The sequence below is a fragment of the Labrus bergylta genome, chromosome 16 (genome assembly GCF_963930695.1).
Source record: "Labrus bergylta chromosome 16, fLabBer1.1, whole genome shotgun sequence".
NCBI classification, from domain to species: Eukaryota; Metazoa; Chordata; class Actinopteri; order Labriformes; family Labridae; genus Labrus; species Labrus bergylta.
In genome coordinates, this window is record NC_089210.1 from 15,639,952 (window position 1) to 15,662,272 (window position 22,321).

Here is a 22,321-nt window from a genome sequence, read left to right on the forward strand (position 1 = left end):
TGGCTGCTCCGTGGCGCCATGCAGCCTCCTCGCTCTCTCAGCGTCACTTCAAACAGGACAGAGACTCACACTGTAAATGAAGCCGTTCACTGTAAAACTCACGAGGCGTTTTATAGAGTCCACTTACTTTTAATCAGAGCATCAATGAGGGGTGGGGGAACTGTGTTTACAAGATGTGATGTCAAAACCAACAACTTCACAAACAATATTCCGAAGCCTTCCCCCGACTTTCTCTCATCGACTCATAATTACTAAATGTTATTTTGAGCCTTTATTTAACGGGCCGTAGATCGAGTCACAAACCAGAGAGAGGGGGGGGGGGGGGGGGGATGGGATGAGATGCAGGAAAGGAGAAGGTCAGATTCAAACCTGGGCCGTCTTCCTCTCATACTTTTGGATGACACGTTTCTCTATTTGTTGTTGTGTTAAACTTTATTTTGAAGGAGCTTGCATGATCCCCTTTTATTTTTGCGGTGTGTGGTGGATATTATCTGTAATTGGAGACGTTTTTTAAAAGTAATCCTCCCTCTGTCCGTCTGTCTGTCATGCTGACGTCTCTGAAGCAGAGTCTAGACGGTGCATTAGTTATAAGTAGCTGATCGATTATTTATAACAAACATTCAGAGAAGAGGTCGAATGCTGAACTGTCTCACGAGGAACACCTGAACAAATCTGACTTCAGGTGTCAGCGACGTTATGAAACTCTAATCCTCACTCTTAGTCTTTCACGTTTTAATAAACTCAATGTTTTTGAAATTTTCTTTCTTTATTGTTTTTACTTTTTTGTACTTTCATATTGGATTCGATCCCCAGCATGTCTGATGCGTCCTTGGGCGAGACACTTAACCCTGAGTTGCTCCCACTGCTTTATGTGTGAATGTGTGTGAATGTGTTTAAAATATCTACAGCAGGTGATGTATAGATTGCTCGGTATAACAGTAGCTTGCCATAAGTAATATAAATATATAAATATAGATTGCACACACAAAAAACGTTAAATCTACGGAGCCCCTGAAGTCCCAAAAAGAAAAATCATTTTTTTTGTACTTTTTCGGACTTCAGGGGCTCCATAGATTTGTTTAGACTATTTAATATTTCTCTTTTTACTGCAGAAAACTTTGGAATATTTACATTTCTGACTCCGCAATCTATATTTAAATTCAATACCAGTGGCAAGCGACTTTCTCACTCCAATCTACCTCACCTTCTGTTGATATTTTAAGTACACATCGTCCCTCTAATTCTACTTGAATGCAAATTGTGTGTCGCTGATTAATGCCTGTTTGTCTCTGCACCTTACGGTGAAGCATTTCTAATTTCATGTGCGCACAACATTTTTTTTTCTTTACTTTTTGGGACTTCAGGGCCTCCGTACAAACCTCTGGGGTCTGCAGCGTGTTGTGGTTCTAAGTGTGCAAAGCTGAATTTGTAACAGCAGGATTGTTGCCAGCGGACTGATTTGAGTGTTACACTGTAGTCTGTAAGAAATGCTGAAAACATGTTAATATTCAGAGTGGTGACGTCATTAAAGATACCTGTAAACAAGGTGGAATACTTCAACCAGCCATTCTGTAGAGCGGAACAGAATGAAGCTGTATGTTTAAATAGCTCGCACGAAGCACGTGTATATGTGTGTTTTTACCTTTTTAAATGAAGGTATATTTAATATAAAGAACGTTTAATTAAAAACCCGGAGTGTCTCATAAGGACGCTCGAGGGCACCACGTGTGTCACAGCTTGACGCATTGAGGTTGGCATATTGTCTTAGTATTTATTTTTTGAGTCACGATACAATTTAAAGTATCGGTCACGGGTATGAAAGTGAGATCTGCTGCAGAGTGTAAAGCTCTGCTGACCTCGTGTCCCTGATTGGACATTTTACGGTTTTTAGAAATCTAAATCTTCCGGTCAAAACTACCACACGTCTTATTGAAAATATGAAAAATTAATTCACTGAATTTTTTAACATTTTCATGCAAAATTTTCAAGATTCTTAAATGAGGAAGTAACTGTTATGGACTCTCTCTCTCTCACACACACACACACACACACACACACACACACACACACACACACACACACACACAGCAGCTGCTTGTCTCTTTCTGCAGATATGAGTCTCAGGACATTTGTTGTTGTTGCTGCAGCTCATCACACACACACACACACACACACACACACACACACACACACACACACACACACACACACACACACACACACACACACACACACACACACACACACACACACACTCCTGTGTGTCCGTTAATAACTCTCCGCTGACTTCATTTACAAAAAGCTTCTTCGCCTTCTGAGCTGTAAAGAAGCTCGGGGAGATGCTGCAGCCTCTGCGAGCTTTCTTTTTCAGCATGAGAAATATGATGCTGCACGCGATCCGTGCGGCCCAGCGCGCGCCGTTATTAAAATATATCGCTCATATCAGTCATGCGGGTTATCATGGTCGATAGCGGTTATTGTAAGGAGCGTGTGCACGCGCTTTGTCATCAGAACAGAACACCTGAATCAGTCATTACGTCATTACGCATCGCGTTGTTTATGTGCGCATCAATACTTCACGAGCTCAGTGTTCGGAGTATTATGATGGAGAATAAAAAGTGAACATCCGGGGAGTTATTAGTTTGAAGCAGATCAATATTTGCAACATGCAGAATATTTAATGAGAATCTTAATTTATCAGCTGACATCTGACCCTCATCTTAATTTATACACATCATGAAGTATTATCTAAAACAGTCTGTGCACAATAATTACATTCAGTTCATGTTTACTTTCAACATGAACTTTTTATTATTTTAATTTAAACCAAAACATCTCGTTGTGTTTCCTGCTTTGTCTTAATTGTTTGTTCTTTAGGATCTTCATTAGCCCGGGCACGTGACCGCGGCTCCTCTTCCTCGGGTCTGTAACATCATCAAACAAATATCTTTAAAATATGAATCACATCACAGTTCACCTTTACCCCCTGCTCACGCGCTCACCGCCCACAGAAACACCTGAATTCAACATTAAACTAAATGTTGTTTGAAGATGGAGATAAATCTGGAGTCCAGAACACTTTAAATAATTCTAGATGTTATTAAAAGTTTGTGTTTAAAACATGAGGCTCTGACACGGAGTGAAAACAATCTGTGTTATATTGGTCACGTGAATCATAAAATTAAATTTAATAATTTATAAATAAGGAGCCTCTTAATCATGGGCTGACATTTAAAACCGTGAATATGTTTCCATAGATTCAGTTTATTGGAGCCTGGTTTAATTCACGCTTTCTCCACCAATCAAAACAAAGTTAAAAATACTTATTAACAACACGGTCTGCGTTCGTGACCACACACACACACACACACACATATATATATAATTATAAAGCTTTAAAGATGTTTTCCTAAATGGAATCTTCAAAACACTAAAATGTTTAAAATAAAAAGCATGAACAGCTCACGGAGATAATTTAGACTTTTCTTTGGGTTCCTACACAAATATAATAAAAATAAAAATAATTCTGCTCATGTTTAATATTTAATAAATCGTTTTTAGTGGCACGTGAGGAGTCAGAGTTTTATGGTTCGGTTTCTATCTTTTGTAATTATTCGATTAATCACACAAATAATTTGAGACATTAAGAATTGTCACAACATCACCCCTGAACCATTGTATGACTCTAATATTTAAGGCGTGAAGGGATTTCTGCTTTCTTTCAGGAGATGGAATATTTAAAGAACCTTTACGCACGAGTTTATTTAAAGTTTACAGCGACGACATGTTTAAAAGAATGGACTCTGAAATGATCCAAACATTTAAACTGTATAATGTACTGTATTGTGAATTCTCCTTACAGATAGCACACATTACTCCGTGTTCATGACCAAATATTCCTCCTCGTGAGTGTGCGTAATTGTCTAAATTTGATCCTTCTAAACCCGGATCCAGGTTTTCTACTTCAGGAAAACTAAACTATATCCTGGATGTTCACAGCTCAGTGTTTCACAGCTTCCCTGTTTCTGCTGCCTCTTTTATTTCAACCTTTTACATAAATAATAAGAGAACAATTTAAATCATCTTCTAAATGATGAGTTCACTTGCTTAGATGAGTTACTCTCTTGCTGCTTCACGGTGCGTTCACTGACCCTTTAAGGGAATCCGATCTGAATGTTGAGCTCGAAGAGGAACAGAGAATCTATAAATGTACTTTATTGTTCTGTAAACACGTTTATTGGAAACTTTATCCGCACTCTGTCACAGCTTCAGTCAAACAGAAAATCACTGAGTTTTATACTTTTATATCGTCACGTTTTAGTTTCACGTCAGCTGAGATTGGTGTAAATGTCCACACTGCTTTATTAAGTGAGTGAGGACTGGCTGTCCTGTAGTCCTCCTAAAGGGCCCCGCGTGACCCCACAGAGGCCTCGCTCCTCCTCGTCCTGTGTAAGTTAAGGAACAACACATTTAATGCAGATAATTTGAACTTTAACAGAAACGCTCTGAAAGTCTGTTGTGAATCATGCACTCTCTCTGTTGGGTATTTTCTCTGGATGTGTGTTTGTGGGGTTATTTGTCTGCGTCACTGCTATCACTGCGCTGATGCAATGTTACAAAATGAAGATGGTTTGCAGATAATGTCTTTAAGCTTTTTCTGCATCAGTGTCTCCAATTAAGGCTGTCTGGATGGCAGGCCGGCCTGGAGGGCGGAGGCCCTGTGAAAAATTAAAATTCCCCCAGCTTGCGGTCTGTGGGGAGCGCTGTGACTGCAAAACATCCCGAGCATCTGACACTGCAAAACAAAGTCCTTCTCTCTACTCTCAACATGTCTCTCACACTGCACGAGCACGTTCAGGACAAAGATAAAACCCAAAAACCTTTACATGAGGGACAGAGAGGCTGCACACGTTTCGAACACACAACACTCTATGTTATTATTACCAGAACTCAGCTGAACCTGAAAAACATTCACTGTAATTCTGGTTTATTCCCCAAAACATGAATAACAACAACGAGTAAATACCGAACACACTTCAGTCTGGTCTTACTGGGTCGCTCTGATCCTACGGAAGTGGTCCAGATGATCTGGGGGTCCGTCCCGTTACGCTGAAGAATGTTTGCGTTCAGGCTCAAAGGCCAAAGAGCTGAGCCAGACTCCCGCCGGATTTTCAAACGAGTCCTGCTCCGGGTTTGTGTTTCTGCTCCTGGATTAAATCTTGCAGCCGCTCAGACTCATCATTCCTCCTCAGCTGCGCTCCGGTCTACCTTCATCCTCGTAAATAACCATTTCAGACCCTTAAGCAACGCGTGATTCATATTTGATCGCCGTAAATAACGGTGTGCGCGCGGTGTGCGCGCCGCACAGACCGGATTTATAGCCCGGACCAGCGGACTGCTTTCCCCCAAAGAGTCCGAGAGTCCCCGGCTGTGATCAGTGTGCAGAAACCTGAAGACTTACTGACTTTGGTGAAGGTCAGCAGGAAGTCAGATGTCTGGACTCAGTGCAGTGAGTCTGCAGGAGTCTCCTCATTAGAGCAGGATCCCTCAAACACAGACCAGCAGAGAGCTCACTGAGCTCCGGTCGGAGCCGTGCTCCCTCCTGGCAGTCTGACCGCGGACTGAAGGCGCCTTTCACCCGGCCGACAGGAAGGCTGCAGCAGCTTCAGGCGCGTTTACGGTCCGCACCACCACAGGCCATATATCAGGCCTATAAAAGGGGAGCAGCCGCCCTCATGTAGGATTTTATTATGGTATTAAACGGACCCAAAAAAAAGTGGTTGAAGTAGTTTTAGCTGTAAAGACAAGGGGCAGAACCGCGCAGGGCCGCTTTAATGACGCTCGTTAACAAAAATGACTGTTAATCTGCCAATAACAGCGCGAGCACATCCACAAGCTGCTGAATAATTCAAGTCAAAGGTGTGACGTTTTCTGTCTGTCTCATTTCAGACACAAAATATCTGCTCTGTGAAGTGTGGGGCTCAAACTAATCGTGTTTCAATGCAGACTGATTTAAGTCATCACTTTCGCCCCATTCAGCACGAGAGGACGTGCTTCTAGCGCGCTTCACACTGGATTGCACGCGCATCTATTTTGATTAGCTCGGGAACAAATAAATAAATAACATAAAAAATAATGGCGCCGCTTATTTGTCAGCCATTGTCTCCGCTCTACATTTCATGCACACCGGCCAGACGAAACACTCCGCAGATATACGGACGAACTGTTCGTTTTGCATATTGCATATAAACAAGACAATTTATTCAGAGGGGAGGGGAGGGGGGGGCTATGGGGAAGAGGGGTGGGGGTTGATTTACGCTCCATTGACGCTTTATCAGGCTCGAAGAAGAAAAAGTCCGGCCAATCAGTTTGCTCCTCGCGCACAGGGCTGAAGGCTGTAGCACTTTGTTTCTGTGTAGTGAGCAAGTTGTTTGGAAGAAGAGGGAGAGAGAGAGAGAGAGGAAGGGTGGGGGCGAGCAGAGGACAGAAGAGAGAAAGAGAAAAGAGAGAGAGAGGGGGAAAGAGAAAATCTCGTCATGTCTCTCTTCTTCTGCTTCTTCGTGTCCGTTTAGTGATCTCGCGGCGCTGCGCAGATAATGTCCGAGAATGTCCATTTCTGGGACTTTGAGCAACTACTACGTGGACTCCATCATAAGTCACGAGAGCGATGAACTCTCAGCCCCGGCTCGCTTTACCGGTGTGCAGTACTCCGGCTCGAGCTCCGCCGCGTTGGCGGCAGGGAGGCAGCCCGGCGGAGCTGCGCACGCGGAGCATCCCCATCCCGAGTCGTACCCGTCCTGCAGCTTCCAGCCGAAGCCCCCGGTCTTCTCCTCGTCCTGGAGCCCGTTCAGTCCGCACCACGGGGCCAGCGGCCTCCCGGCTGTTTACCACCCGTACATCCCGGCGCAGCACGTGCCCGCCGCGGACACTCGGTACCTCCGCTCGTGGCTGGACTGCGCGCCGCGCGGCTCCGAGTCTGTCCCGGGTCAGTCGGGGCAGGTCAAGCTGGAGCCGCAGCTCGCGCATCTCGGCACAGAGATCCCTCCTAAACTCAGTGGACAGCTCCAGCACGAGACCACCACGTACATCCTGGAGTCGACGTCCACGGCGGCGCGCGAGCTGAACCACCATCCGTCCGCCACCCCGGGAGCAGGGTTCGAGGAAAATAAGGACATTTGTGAGGGGAGTGAGGACAAAGATGGCCTGGATCAAAGTAAGTTATTAAAACAGGAAATAGCACGCGGGAGAGATTGTAAACTCTTTTAATGCCGCCATAAAAACAGAACAAAGAGCACGAGAGCCAAACTGCTCCCACCGTCTGCTCGAACTTTATTTACCCCCGGGTCATCAGCTCCGGTATAGGACCATGTAACCGGGACAACACCAACAAAAGAAAACACATTTACTTATTTTATTAAACCAACAGCTGCGTAAAGATAGTTTTCTGATGAGGTGGAAAAATCACAACTTAAAAAACTTTGATTTTTAATAATTGTCACAATCAGCACCATCACAAAGAAAACACTGAACATGAAGGGATTAAAACATTTATGTTTTATTTTTAATGGGACGGTGCTGCTGCTGGATGCTTCTCTTCCTGCATCCTCACGACAGGTTGAAGAAAAACCAGAAGGAGCAGTTTGTAAATTAAAGTTCACCTTTATCTGTTGTTTATTAACCGGTGTTTGTTCTCTTGGAAACATATTTAAATTAAAGATGAATGGCTAAAACACGGTGTGATGGTCTGGGTCAGAGCTCAGACAGAAAAAGAAGAGCTTGATGAAAAACTCCTCCTCCGTAAATGTCAATAAGGGAACTGTAACTGAAGCGTTGGTCACTGCTTAATTGTTTTAATTGCACGAGCATGCGCACTTCTGTCCTGTCTGGGAAAGACCCAGGGGTTTAGTTTATGATTTTTCTTTTCTCGTTTTGTTACTGTGGATATTTTAAAGGTCTGAGGGCCAGCACTGTGACCGGGTCTGCCCTCCATTAGAGCAGTGTGTAACATCCCGGCGCGAGGTCAGGTATAACTGAAGCAAACTGATAGAAAGTCTATAAAAACTCATCCCCTATCTCCAGTGCAGGCTCGCGAGCTGCAGCCTACTGGTGTATACTGGGTGAACTGGGTGATTGTAACCTGACACAGTGGAGCCACACTTTCCATAATCTGTTTAATCTTTGAGTTTAATTTCTGCGTCATCTACTCTCCATCATTTCCCCATACAGAGACACATGTTTCTGTTCCCTCCCTCCCATCACTCTCAGGTGTAAACAGAATCATGGGGATATATCGTCCTGTATTGATCACTCCCCTCCATCACTATGACACCTCTGTCAGTCCATCAGCCCGTCTGCTGTTCAAAATCATAAACATCATAAAGGAGTGAGGCCGTCCATCACCGAGCGGCTGAGAGAGCGCGGAGGCCTCATAACTCAGTGTGCAGAGGGGGAATCAGTCCGCTGGACGGGGCTCAATACACTCACATGAGCAACAATAGATAACCGATAATCTCTCCGAGCATTGTTTGAGTTTTGATCCGGAGGACTGAGCGCGGGAAGGGATTCATATGCACGTCTTCTGTGCGTAGTCTTTCTTATTGATGCTTTGAGACATTTCTGAATTAAAGATACCTGTAGGATGTTTGTAGAGCACGAGCAACTTGTGTCGTTATTCATAAAGTTAAGATGGAGTTAAATGACACCTAACTGTGTGATCCATCTGATGATATCACTCCGCAAATAGTAACCTGCAGCCAGAGTGCAAAATGTTAAATAGTCCCCTCTCCTAATTAAGGAACGTGGGATATTTTTTTTTTTTTTTTTGGGGGGGGGGGGGTTAGGTTCAGGGACTCTTTTTTTATGTCGCTTGTTTCTAAAATGTGTATAAAAATACAAAATGATAGGATACTTGTTCAGATGTTGTTGCAGTCTGTCACAGCGCGAGCAGCTGCTGTTTCCATCCCTCTCCTCGCCCTGTAATAATAATATTCTGTGTCAAGTAATCGCAATCATGTTGATAAAGAGGCGCGTGGAGGGTTTGTCCAGCCGCACGCGGGTTTCTTGTGTTTTTCTATCATCATCACAACAACAACACTGAATCCACCACGAGCTGCGCAGTCAAAGCTCCGCGTGCAACTCTTCTGTGGAGGGTTGAGATTTATTTTGGGTGGAAAAGAGATTTTTTTTTTTTTTTTAAATCATGCATTTACATTTTTACATTTTTACATTTCCTAATTTGGGGTTGAAGGAGAACGTGTTTCTCTCTGTCTGATGCATGCACGCGCAATCCTTTTTCACGTGCACGCGTGTTGGCCTTTTTCCATGGAAGAAATACAAATAGGAGAAACACACACACACACTCTCACTTTACTGCTGTACACACACTCTGCCACCTTATTACAGCATGTGAGCTGGTAACGGGCTGGATGGAGCCCAGCAGCCTGAGTTATGAGCCCTCAGAATGGCTGTGTGGCCCGGTGTGTCCCGGTGCTGTCAGTGATGAAGGCTCCTCTCTTCTTCTTCTCTCACCGGTTTCAGAGCGTCAGCACTTTCTCCCTCGTGCTCTGCTGTTTGTGTGTGTTGCAGTGTTTCTTTGTGGCAGGTAGTGGGAGCTGCAGCCACCAGCAAGTGTTTCTATTGTTCACATGGCGGCCATTTTGAACACTGGCTGCAAAAAAAAAAAAAATCTACATTTTTCTCCAGGCAGTCTGAATGCACACAGACAGCTGAGTGGTCCCTAAATCTGAAAACAACGCCCAAAGAGAGAAGGCTGGATTTAGATGGCGGGTTGGTTTTTTTGTGTAACCACAGACTCTTTTAAACTTCTCTGATGTGAAAGTAAGAGTTTTACCTCCGTCCTTCAGGGCTGGAAACATCAACACAGAAGCTTTGGAAGCTGGTTTTAGTCGGCTGTGTTTGGATCGGTCACAACCTGCTGAATAGGTTCCTCTTTGACTTAACAAGTGACATCTCTGTTTCCTGACACGACTACAGCAGCTGCAGCCTGAAGTCTCTCTTCAGGTTGATCATTTACATAAGTAAGCCCTACGCTGACTTTATCTTTTTGTTGCCTTTCAAGACATAACTTGACATTGTGTGGATTAGTCCTGCTCTCGTTCTTAATGAAACCTCAGCTCATTCATTGGAAGCTAACTCTGCATAAAGATATGGAACAGCTAGCATGGCCTTGTGCTCCACGTGCTGCACCCTCTAATCTACACTTACTCTGCAGTAAAATAGTGTGGAAACTTGTTTCTGTAACTCACTGTGTCCTCACATCTTTCTGTTCATGCACAGACAGTCCAGCGTCCCTGAGGTGTAACTGAAACAGAGGCGGCAGTATTTACTGAAGTCGGACCATGACAGAAATTATAGTGCGCTCAAAATGTGAGCTGTGATGTAACTCATTTTTAAGGGGGATCGTGCAGTCATCCTCCAACAGAAGGCCCGTTATAATCCTGACATTACATTTTTTAGTTTGAACCTTGTAGGCATGTTGGATCCTCGTGTGTGCGCTCTCACCCTGGAGGGGAACAGATGATCTGCTAACCATCGCTGTTTGAGTCAGAAACTTTAACTTCCTCTAGTCCTTTACGTCACTGATAGAGAGCTGTCCCTCCAATCACTGGACATGTTTGGTTGCTGTAGCTTAGCTTCTTCTAGCTAACTGCATCCATTAAACACTCTTCAGACCTCTGAGTTTCTGCATCCAGAATGACGAGGAAGGGATTAGAGTGCAACATTCCTGCATGAATGAAAAGGGCCCGTTGTTGTCTGTGTGGCATGTTTTTCACACTTTATCATTTCTCTAAGTCATATTTAGTTGTCTGGTTCATACATAATGTGATATATTAGTGTCTGAACTCTTCAAAGAGCTGTCGCTCTGTGTGCTAACTGTTACAGCATGCTGGCATTCCTGCAAGTTTTTTGCAAATTTTTCATAAAAGGGAAGAATTCTGTGCAGATAGTCGCTCTGTCACAAGTTTTTCATGCTCATAGGTTGATGGCCTTTATGTGCTGCCAAAAAAGAGTGAAACGTGTCCATCAGAGTTTATTTTCATATTCACAGCTGTAGTCCCACTTCCACATCACAATGAGGACACTGTGGAGGTTGATATTCTGAGATCAGCAGCGTGACTCTGAGGCTGGACTCTTTAAATCCACTCGTTTCTGCAGAAAAGTCTGAGTGAGAATCTGAGAAATGATTAATGTCTGCAGCTTGGCACAGAACAGACGGGCAAAACCTGGGCGTCTCCCCCCCCCCTCAGGTAGACAAAATGGCCGCTGTGTGAATAGCATCAGTGGAATTTTACCTTTTTTAAAAAACCTCACATCCAGTCGAAGCTACAGATTCTCTTTGTGTTAGAGGAGCTGGGCGACCATCCAGAATAAACTACAAGATTACACTTCAGTCTTTGTGCTGCTGCCGGCCCGGCCTGAAAGTTATTACCCCTGAAGTTTATTAAGTTATAACGGCGGGTGAACAACCCCATTAATTGGAGGGCTGCTGTTGGTGGCTGGGTGAGATGGGGGTGTAAGGGGCCGGGTGGGTGGGGGAGATAAAATACGACTGCGGGAAATGTAATAACGTGCCTTTGGGATATATGAGAGGTCAATTTCTGGAACTATTAGGGTGAAATTGCAAAGGGAGGGAGAAAGAGATGGGATGTGATATTAGTCTTGTAGCCTTTTTGGTCTCTGTTTCCATGCAAGCAGCATTCATCACAGCGAGCGTGTGCGCACACACACACACACTGGCCTGCAGGGCTGGAGCTTTACGGGAATATCAATCTCTTTGTCCATGTTGTTCCTGTCTGTGTCACATCAGAGCCTCTCACTGCTCCTGCCGAGACGAGTCGCCTAAAGAGAAAAAAACTCCAATTTAAGACGACACAAGCTTTAAAGCCGCCGTGAACACAGATCCACAAACGCCTTCAGTCTATGTCATTTAGAGTATTTTCTGCATTAGGAGTCGTAAGTATGCAGAAATCAACACTGAGAGCTTTTACCATTTAGTGTCTTAAAAAGAGTTTCAGCATCACAGTCTGCAGTTCTCTTAGCTGTGCCTTTGTTATGTGAGTGCGTTCTGGATGCCAAAATCGGAAGAATTTAAAATGACGTTTTTGTCGGGTTGCAGGGGCGGTCTTTCCCATGAGTGGGGCTTGGTGACCCCCTAACCCAGAAAGATGAAATGTGAAGTTGGCCCCTGTAGGGCCACATACAGGTAACAATGTGAACAACAAATACAAGGTGAAACCTCATTTGTTCATTTATCAACAATGACCTCTGCAGACCCGGGTGCAGTACCACCAGGGACCACCAGGGGGCTGAGACCCTCGCTGTTAGACAGCCTGGGTTTTCTAGAAGTTCTCTTTCTCTCAGATTTTTATGGAAGCTTAAACATGCTCTCAGCTTTGATATCATATTTGTATTCACACATTTTCCAGTCAAATATCCAGAACCTATACCCCCCCCCCCCCCCACTACCCTCCTTACTGTCTCTCCACCCTTAAAGGGGAAAAAAAAAAAAGGTCCATCCTGTCCACCAGCACCCCCCTGACACCTCCCCTCCTCCGGTTTGTCATCCCATGTGACAGGCTCGGTCGTGGCTCAGCTCCGAGGGTAATGGATGGTCCTGGAGGTGATTATACACCCGGGGAATGCAAAGCACCCACTTTACCGTGTGACAAAAGCCCCTTACACACACCCCGCCCCGTCCCCCCCACCCTCCAGCCTGTCCTCGTCTCTTTACCAGGCATTATTTTGCTCTGAGATAAATCGATCGTCTACATGCTGGCCATGTTGGAGGAAATTGATTCCAGAGGGTATTAATGACGTATTTACTGATGATGGCTGCTAACCAACTGGGCTGGTGGGAATGTCGGGGGGGGGGGGTCTTATCCACACAGGGACAGAGGCTGATGCTTTGTGCATCATCGTTGGCCATCTTGGCTCTGATTTCTGGTCCTGAATACAAAGTGTCCAAACTAAACAGAAACAGATTTGATCAACACTCTCGTCCTGCAGAGTCGTGATCATGTGGACACTGTTAACACAATATCAGTCAATTGTTTCCTTGTTTCTCTTCTTCCATTGCGACAAATGTGACGTGTGTTTTGGTGTCTGTGCTGAGCTCTCTGTTGTGTGTAAACGCACTGAGCGTCCTGCAGGCGGTCGGATCTGGCATAAATCTGTGAGATGAATGAGACTACAGTTCTAGTTTTTATATCTGCTGCACAGAAATCTGTTTAGTTATTGCTTGTTTGACATCCTGTGGTGATTCTTGTTTTTCTATTAATGAAGCAGTCTCTTTTTATTGTCGGTCTTTGAAACCTGGAACAGATGCATGGCACTGGAGGCTCATGCACTGATCTTAAAATGATCAGGTTTAGCGTCTTGTTTGGGATGATGGCTCTCACTGATCTCCAAAAGTATAACATTTAATGTAAAACCTGAGGAAGCCCTGAGCGGACATGCAGCCAGACATTTTGCTTTTTCTCATTTTCTCTGTGATGAGGAGTCGATGTCGGCTGTTTTTCTGGAGATCTTGAATCGTTCATCTTGTTTTCAGCGCTGGTTTTTCCACGCTCAATAAATAATTCATCCACATCTCGAGAAACCCGCTGAAATGAAGTCGCTATTGCAGGAAAAAATAAACGTAAATAAGGAGATAGATGAGTCGAGATCTTACGGAAACGTGTGCAGGTTTACTCGTATTTGCTGAAAAATATAGTCACATAAGATGTCTGGATGTTTGTCCTCTTTGGGCTTCTGTAGGATGCAAGATGGAAGAAAAATAGAAAGCACTAAATCACAAACATGAGGTTTCAAATGTTCTTTTCAAGTAAAAAAAAAAGACTTTTCAAATCAAGGTAAACCCTGCTTTTTTACATCACAATTTGACCACTAACTTTGCGTCTCGTCTTTTTCCCAAACTGAAAGTATTTCTGTTTGTTTTGAATCCAGTTTCTGATTTCTTAAGTCGATATTCCTCTCGCTACACAAACTGTACGCCTGATTAAAAACCTTCAGAAGATTCTAATTAAACATTTTTATCAGTCATGAGCATCATCTGTAGCTCTGCAAGTCGCCTGATGGTCACATCAGTAACATATTAGCAGTAAAATCGAAGACAAACGACGACGCCTTCACCAAACCAGCGTCCGTGTGGGGAAGAATCCGGCTCCTCGGGGAGGGACACACATATCCTAATTCTCCGTCCCGCCTGTATGGCGTCAACGCTCAGACTTTCCCCCCATGACTTGAGAATGATAAGATCATCCCTTCTGACATCTCAGGCCTGAAGACTGACGCTGAGTCTGACCAAAAAAAACTTGTTATGACCTCCTGCCCTGCAGACCCCAACACATAAATCAACACTTTTTTTTTATTTTTTAAAGCATCAGCAAGGATTTATTTTTGCCCCAAAACTTAAGGTTTCCAAATCCACCCTTGTGGTCAGACTACATGTTCCCTGTGTTTCATCGAGTCTACATCCAAACCATCAGGAAGGATCTAAAAGAGCACAAACAAGCAGTGAAACTTTATTAGTTTTCACCTTTAAATCCAAATTTTAATTCCCCGCTGAAGCCACATTTGGGTTTTGCATTAAACTTGGAATCTCTCTGAGGTGGTGTCTCAGCTTTTAAAGGACAAAGGTCCAGTTTGGCCTCTCCTTCTTCTGCACATATCTGTCTCCATATTTTGAGACATATTTGATTTTTCTTTCAGCTGTTCAGATTAAAAATCAACCACGCTGCATGTCCAGTTTAGAAGCTTTGTTATTCCTGCAGCTCTCTCTGCAGACACATTTTGATTTTGCACTAAACTGATGTCTGAGATGGTTTCTGATGAAATGCAGTGAAGAAAGAAGTTCCTGTACTGTCTTCTCTCCTGCACAGTTTCACATTTTTACTCCACCTTTAGTAGCACATTTAGTCTGTTTGATTTAAATACCTTTTAGACATTTTAAACCTTCAGCCACATCCTCTTTCCTTTCTCCCAGCTCCATACTGACTCCTTTTTCTGCAATCCTTTTGCGTGTCATTCTGACGCCAGTGGTTGGGTTTTGTTGCCCGTGATGAAATTGTGGAAATTGTTAGGAGCCGTGTGTGTCTGTAAGAGACGTCGAGTGGAGTAACACAACGTCAGTATTTGACGCCTTTGGGAAAGAGGAAGGGATGGAAATGTTCTTTTTCTGGTTTCCCAGACTCTTCAGAGGAAGACACTTGTTGGTTTGAGTTTTCACTGAGTGGAGGAAGAGTCTGAACAAACCACAGGAAGGATTTCATGCTGACTGATTTTATTTGGAAGATTTCAAAGTTGAAGTGAAGCATGCAAAACCACCGGAAATTCAGCTGAAGTGATTAAAAACGTTATATTTTATTTTAAAAACGGTGGGAAAGTAAAGTCAGAGAGACACGTGCTCCGTGCTGGAGTTGTCTCGCGGTGAGTCGCAGTGAGCGACCTCGTAGTTTGGATGCTTTGGTGCTTTGCTGAGTGGAAGAGGAGATAATTTTCAGCCCTAAACCAGACCCATGTGTCCCGAACAAGAGCTCTGCGCTAATTACACCGACGTGAGAGCTATAAAGGGGAGTCAGGGTGGCCTGGAAAAAAACAAGGGGGAGAAAAAAATACGTGCAGGGAGGAAAAAATGTAGACCGTAACTCATAATCTTCTCTCCGCAGAGAATGAAGAGAAACACAATTAAGGAGCGTCTCTACTTTTCTACAACAACGTTTTGATTTACTGTTAAAAAAAAGAAATCTTAAAAATAAAAGACCGAGGCTTCTATAATTAATTTCTTCATGCTTTGGAGGAAGTTTCACATCATTAAAATTCGTTCATCTTCACCGTTGATGATGAACTCACACACGGAAACCTGATTTTTGCTCCATTTCTTTATTTGATTATGAAAATCTAAAAGTTAACGGCACTATGACGTGTTTCCAAAAATGGCGTCAGAAACTTTTATTGCGTAAAAAAAAAAAAAAAAAAACTTGAAGCCATGTCAGAGTAATTAAAGGAAGAACAGGAGAAATGTTTCCCTCGAACCCCACGAGGGCCGTAAATCTCTCTCCGTTTATTAATTTAGGAACCATCAGGAGACGCTGGTGACGCTGAGCCGAGCTGCATGTGCCATCATTCTCGCGCGCGAGCACAAAGTAAGGCACTATTAGGCCTGTAAAACATCCTCTGTGATGTGTTCACTGTCATCACAAGAGGGGGAAATTTCGGCTCCTGTTTATGGTACCAAATGTAATTTAGGTCCTACTCGTTTCTGATTGCCTTTTATTTCCTTTTTCCTCGCATCTTGTTGTATCCCTCCGCTGAAGGTCACCTTTCAGAAACAAGTCCTCTCTAACAGAAAGTAACTCAGACTGTGAACATCAGCAGAGCATTTATGAAAGAATTGTTTCTTTATTCGTTTTATCTAATTGTGAATTTAATTTGGGCACTTCTTCAGAATGAGAGAAACTGAACCAATGAGAAAGTAGAGCTTTACCTTTTTTCCCTCCATCTTTCTCTGTAACTCCGCGCGCACTGAGGTCTATATTTATTTCTTCTGCATGAACCTTGATGTTTGGTGCAGCAGCAGCTCGTCATATTTGCGCCCCGTTCTGTCTCCATAAAACTGTTTTACGCACCAAATTGACAGTTACATCCGGGTGATTTTACGCACGAGGAGGTCCACTGTTACTTTTAAAATGTTATAAAACTCACGTGCTTTTATTGTCATCATCCTTAACTGGCTTCCTTTCCTTCTCTCCTTTCCTTCTCTCCTTTCTCCTCCAGCTGACCCCTCGGCCAACTGGCTGCACGCGCGCTCCTCCCGGAAGAAGCGCTGTCCGTACACCAAGTACCAGACGCTCGAGCTCGAGAAGGAGTTCCTGTTCAACATGTACCTCACGCGGGACCGGCGGCACGAGGTGGCGCGCGCGCTCAACCTGACGGAGCGGCAGGTGAAGATCTGGTTCCAGAACCGGAGGATGAAGATGAAGAAACAGAGCAAGGACCAACCCAAGGACTAAGCGGGGACTCTCGGACCCACGCACGAGCGGCACATACGCCTGGTTTTGACGCACGTGCACGCACGCTCACAACATGTATCCTGTAACGTTTCTTAAACACAAAATGGCCTTCCTGCAAACACGCACACAGACAACCTTTCCAATTAGTTTAAACCTCCAGGCCCCATCACACCTGATCGATACACCTGATCAGCGGCTTCATTGATCTAATGAAGGTCGCACGCGCTCCCTGGGAGGCCTGGACTCTTGAACAATTTTCGTTTTCAGTCGTGGTGGATGATGGGTAAAAAGTCACAGACCTACAGTGATTCTTCCTGGAACTTTTTTCCTGACAATGTGTGGGACCGCTTCTAAAGCTGCGGACTGGACTGAGTGTTTGGTGACGTCATGCGTCTTTATTTCACGCTGTTTTTAATTAGTTTGATCTGTAATGTAAAGGAAGAGAGTATCACACCGCCTCGTGCTAGAGAGAGAGGGAGAGAGATGTTTTCTTCTTTATCAAGCACTACTTTTCCTCTTATTGGTTATTTATTGTTCCGTATCTGACACCGGAGGCGCGCGAAGGTGCTGAAATCGTGGTTTCACGTGGCCATTAATAAACACCAGGAGCGGAGGAGGATAGGAACACGAACACCTCCTATACCGGCAGGGTTTGATTAGAAAGCGCCTGATGTTCGGCGTTGATACAAGCAGCAAGCCGCCGTTTGTTTCCAGGTTGTCGGTCTAAGTAATGAGCAGATACCGGGGGGGGGGAGGAAGTGGAGTGATGGGATGGTGAGGGTGTTAACCCGACTCAGCAACCGAGAGGCTCCGATTAGGCTGCTGTCGATACGGTGGATCCCGCCCTCCGGATGCTTTATCTGCTGCAGCTCCTCTCGTGCTCGGCTTCTCTCGGCTGTCGATCGTCGCACGAGCCCGGAGTCAGCAGAGTTTATTGTCTCCAAGAAACACACAAAATAATCATCATCAAGCACACACATCAAGACTTTGTGTGTGAATGCTCGTCAGATTTAGGGGAGACTGGGGGCGGTTGCAACATTTCTCTCACTGTTTAGATTAGGAAATAAAAACACATTTATTCTCATTATTAAACTAAAACACCTCCGATAATTATTACTTACTAATAATTATTTTGAATAAATGCATAAAAGTGAACAACATACATTTAAATCAGAAATGAGATTTTTTAGGTTTTCACAGAGAACATCTACCGACACTTATCAGGGACCTTACAAGGTTTTAAAAAGTTCTCCTTATTGTCTCAAAACACAATAAAAAAAGTGCATTATTTTAAAAATTTAATATTTTATAATTTATTCATGAATTAGATAATACCACATTTTAAAATTTGATATAACCCTAGAATGTTTAAAGTTTGGGATTTTTGAAAATAGAAAATTATTTTTCCTAAATTCTTTCTACAGATTAAAAAAAACAGTTTAATGTAATTTATATTTTATTTAGTTGTAAAGGAAAATGTAGAAACTAATTTCAATGTAGTGATTTGAACATAAAGGCTTTTTTTTCAGACTGAATGACTCTCTCTCTCTTGTTGACACAGTCCCCGGTCTCCCCTACTTCAGGAGATAAAGACTCAGACAGCTTTCCACCCTCCAACAGATTTAAAGACCGGTTACACACAAACGTCTTAATTAGAACAAAATCTTTCATGGCTGCAGAAGAATTTTCAGCAAAACGTCAGAATCTAGTCCGCACAAAGTCCGCGTGGTCCTCAACATCCTTCTTATCCTTCTTCAACGTGATTCTTCCTTTCTCTGGAGGAGAATCATCTCTATTTTTATACAAATCTACAGTTTGTTCTGTAATATCTGCTATGCAAGCACGGGTTCCTCTCTAGTCAGGAAGTATCCACAGGCAGTGTGCGCAAAGAGAGAGAATACAAAAACACGCTCACATGTTGACTGGAAATCTGAATTCCTCGTCGGTGTCCTCCCCCCCTTCCCCTCCCCCCATAAATATGATTCCTATATGTTGTAAAAGAGGTTTTATATAAACAGAGAGGACAGGACGGCCTGCGTGGAAATGCTTTAGCAATAGTGTCGACGTTTAATAGCTCAGAAAATGATGTGGTCCGTTTATGCAGAATTTTATGAGTGTGAGTGTTAAAGTATGAAGAGGCCGTGTTGGACTGTTTCTACGGCGTTATTTGGAGTGTCGGTGTAGTTAAAGGGCGTCCGATGGCAGTTTTATGGACGGATCATAAACTACACACAGGCTTTACAGCGTTTACAACCGTGTGTGTGTGTGAGAGAGAGAGAGAGAGAGAGTGTGTGTGTGTCCGATAAGAAAGAGAGAAAGAGGATGTGTGTGCGCGCATGTGTTGGCCGTCGCGGTTGCAGACCACGAAGGCTGCCTGCACCAACATTGTAAAAACTAAACATTATATATAAATATAGTTTACACACACACACACACACACACACACACACACACACACACACACACACACACACTGCAGCTCTAATTAACGTGCAGAAATAACGGGTCCACAAACAGCCTCTCTTCTCTTTAACTTTTCTTTCTTGTTTTTTTGTTTTTTTTGTTTTTTTGCAGAGTCTTAAACAGAGAAGCGCGCGCAGCATCACACCCTCCATTCACGAGCACAAATGTTTACATGGTTTGCGCATGCCTCGAGTCTCCAGTCGTTTTGAGACGTGTTGTTTTCGTCGTTTAGCTCTTTGTGTGTTCAATGTGTCGGAGGGGGAATGCTTTCAGAAAAATTAAAAGCAGACTAAATAGACGTTTTTTTTTTTCTCGATAGGAATATTCCTTATTTATTGTAAATAAAGTGAGTAACCTCGTCTTTCTTATTGGAATATGATGATTCTTGTTTGTCTAATATGGATTTGACTGTATATAGATGATTCTGTTCTCTCCTTTCTGTTTCCTTGTTATTGTGCAGACTGTCTCTTTGTGTTTGATGGTGAACAGTGGTGAGCAGGACTGAAGCTGCAGGGAGGACAGATTTCATTCAAATGTAACAATGTCTCTTTAAAACGATCAGCTTGATTTGAATTATTGACTCTTCCTTCCGCCTTCTTCTCTGTATTTATTCTCCTGACTGAGGGACTTTTGGTTCCTGGAGGTTTTTGTAGTTGGTGAATATGGACAGAGCTCCAGAAGTCTCTCTCCTCTTCAGACAAATGTGACCCATGTGTCCACAGTGGAGGCTTTATTACCGAGCAGGCGGACTCCACAGTCTCTGTGATCCTCTCCTTCATGTCTCCATGTGTCACTTCTTGTGCGTTTTTCTCTTCTCTGTGTTGTTGTCTTCTGTTACTTTGTGCGATGGCACTGCTGATGCTGGATTCATATTAAAGAAGAGTCTTTACACAACGATCGTTTCCCCTTCTTTTTCTCCTCATTGAATAATAACATCTTCAATGTTGCAGGATCATTTCTTTCAGCGTTCTCAAAACTTCAGAGAGCTTTGCAGGACAACTTTGCTTTCCTCTTTTCGACTCCTAGTTTGATTTTCTTTTTGTCTCTGTGGGAAGACACAGAGGCGAGGAGGGGGGGTGAGGCAGCATGTGTTTAAAATATGTGTGTCCTCAGTCCTACACTGCAGCTTAAAGGAGAGGGGCGTCTGTTTGGCTGCAACACCAAAAGACTGTCATAAAGCCATAAACACCCCCTCACAGCACACACACACACAAGATGAGTGCATTCATTAGAGGCGTCGTCATCCATCCGTCCATTAGGAGTTGGTGAAGCCGCTGCGGTTCCTGTGTTTGTCTGACAGACACACAGTCTGATGAGGAGGGCGGCAGGAGCTCTGCTTCCTCTCCTGCTCCTCACATGATGGAGGGACAGTTAGAAGTAGGACTGGAGTAGTTTCAAAAAGTATAGACTACAACTTTAAAGTCTCCATTGATTTGTGTCGATGTAAATGATGCTGCAGAACACAAACAGCAGGCTTCATTCTCTGATGCTTAAAGCAGTTAAAATAAGTTTTTATTTGGAGATCACAATTTTGCAGTAGGCCTTATTGCATCACTAAGTCAAAGCCATCTTCCATTTAATAATCCACATGTAGACCCCCCTCCCTCCATCTGCAACCCACCCATCTTAAAGTGATTCTAACTTCCGGCTCAGAAACGCTGCAGAATACTAATGTTCTCATATTTAATATAATGAACTTACAGATATACACTTACATACATTAGAGGATTATATCGATACACATTTATCTCCTTTTTTAGTTTTCCTTCTCGTTCTTTTTTAAGCGGCTCATTTTCTTTCCCAAGGCGTCACATAGTCACGCTTTTTTCACGTCCCTTTGGCGTCATATACTGATTTTCTGGTGCCTGCACGCTGGGCTTTCATCAGACAAAAAGCTGTCATGTCATAATCAAACCCAAAAAGACGCAAAGCGTCCGTGTGTGACGTAAAATGAAACCTTGTGTTACTACAGGCCTATATGTGACGCAGATGGTGGTGGAAAAAAATCCCCATCAGTTTAGGGGGGGCAATAATTTTATGGGAAATTTCTACATGATTAAAAACGTTTTAACAACCCAAGTATGCATCTATAGATTTCATGTCTCTATTTTAAAAACAATGAATTTATAAAGTTCAGAAAACAATCCCAGAAACCTGCTGTGCATGCAGAGAGAAACCACACTGAGGCCGTGACCTCTGACCCTGTTTGCAGGGCTGGTAGAAAAAGCAGACTGAGGGGAAGCTTTCAAAGAAACACCCTGACGTTTAAATTCTGCAACTTCATGTTCAGCGGTGCAACTGTTCAAGTCACAGCGCCACAGAGGAAAGGGAGGGGGCAGCATGAGCAGCACTTTCAAAATCTTAATTTTTGATTCATTAAACTCAAAAGTGTATCTGTTGTGAGGACAGATATTATCAGATGATTTTACACCTGATTAGTTCTTCCAGAGTCTTTGCATGCATCATTTATAAAGGAACCTAAGGGTGTGTACAGATGTTCACAAACATCATTAAGATTAAGATTTAAGATTTACTTTATTGATCCCACAAGGGGAAATTCTGCAACACACACATGCACAAACAGGATCCTGTGGACATGCACTAAGGGAGAGATGTCAGAGTGATGGAGCCACCCCTGGCAGGCGCTCCTGAGCTGATGGTGGGTAGGGGGTTTGGTGCCTTGCTCAAGGGAACCTCTGGCAGTGCTCAGGAAGGCCAACTTCCATAAGGCCAACTTCCATATTTTGGTCCTCCGGTTCCCAACCCAAGTCCCTACAGATGGAGCTACTGCCGCCCCCCAAATTACATCTACATTATTCTAAGTTATG

General features: G+C 43.6%; 1 protein-coding gene across 1 annotated transcript; it reads left to right on the top strand.

Annotated features, from left to right (window-relative positions):
* The first annotated feature begins 6,406 nt into the window (after window positions 1–6,406).
* On the top strand, window positions 6,407–20,387 carry hoxb9a (homeobox B9a). Its single transcript, XM_020652838.3, has 2 exons — window positions 6,407–7,213; window positions 16,795–20,387. The coding sequence occupies exons 1-2, from the start codon at window positions 6,607–6,609 to the stop codon at window positions 17,028–17,030; spliced, it is 843 nt and encodes a 280-aa protein (XP_020508494.2). The 5' UTR covers window positions 6,407–6,606; the 3' UTR covers window positions 17,031–20,387.
* Window positions 20,388–22,321: the final 1,934 nt, after the last annotated feature.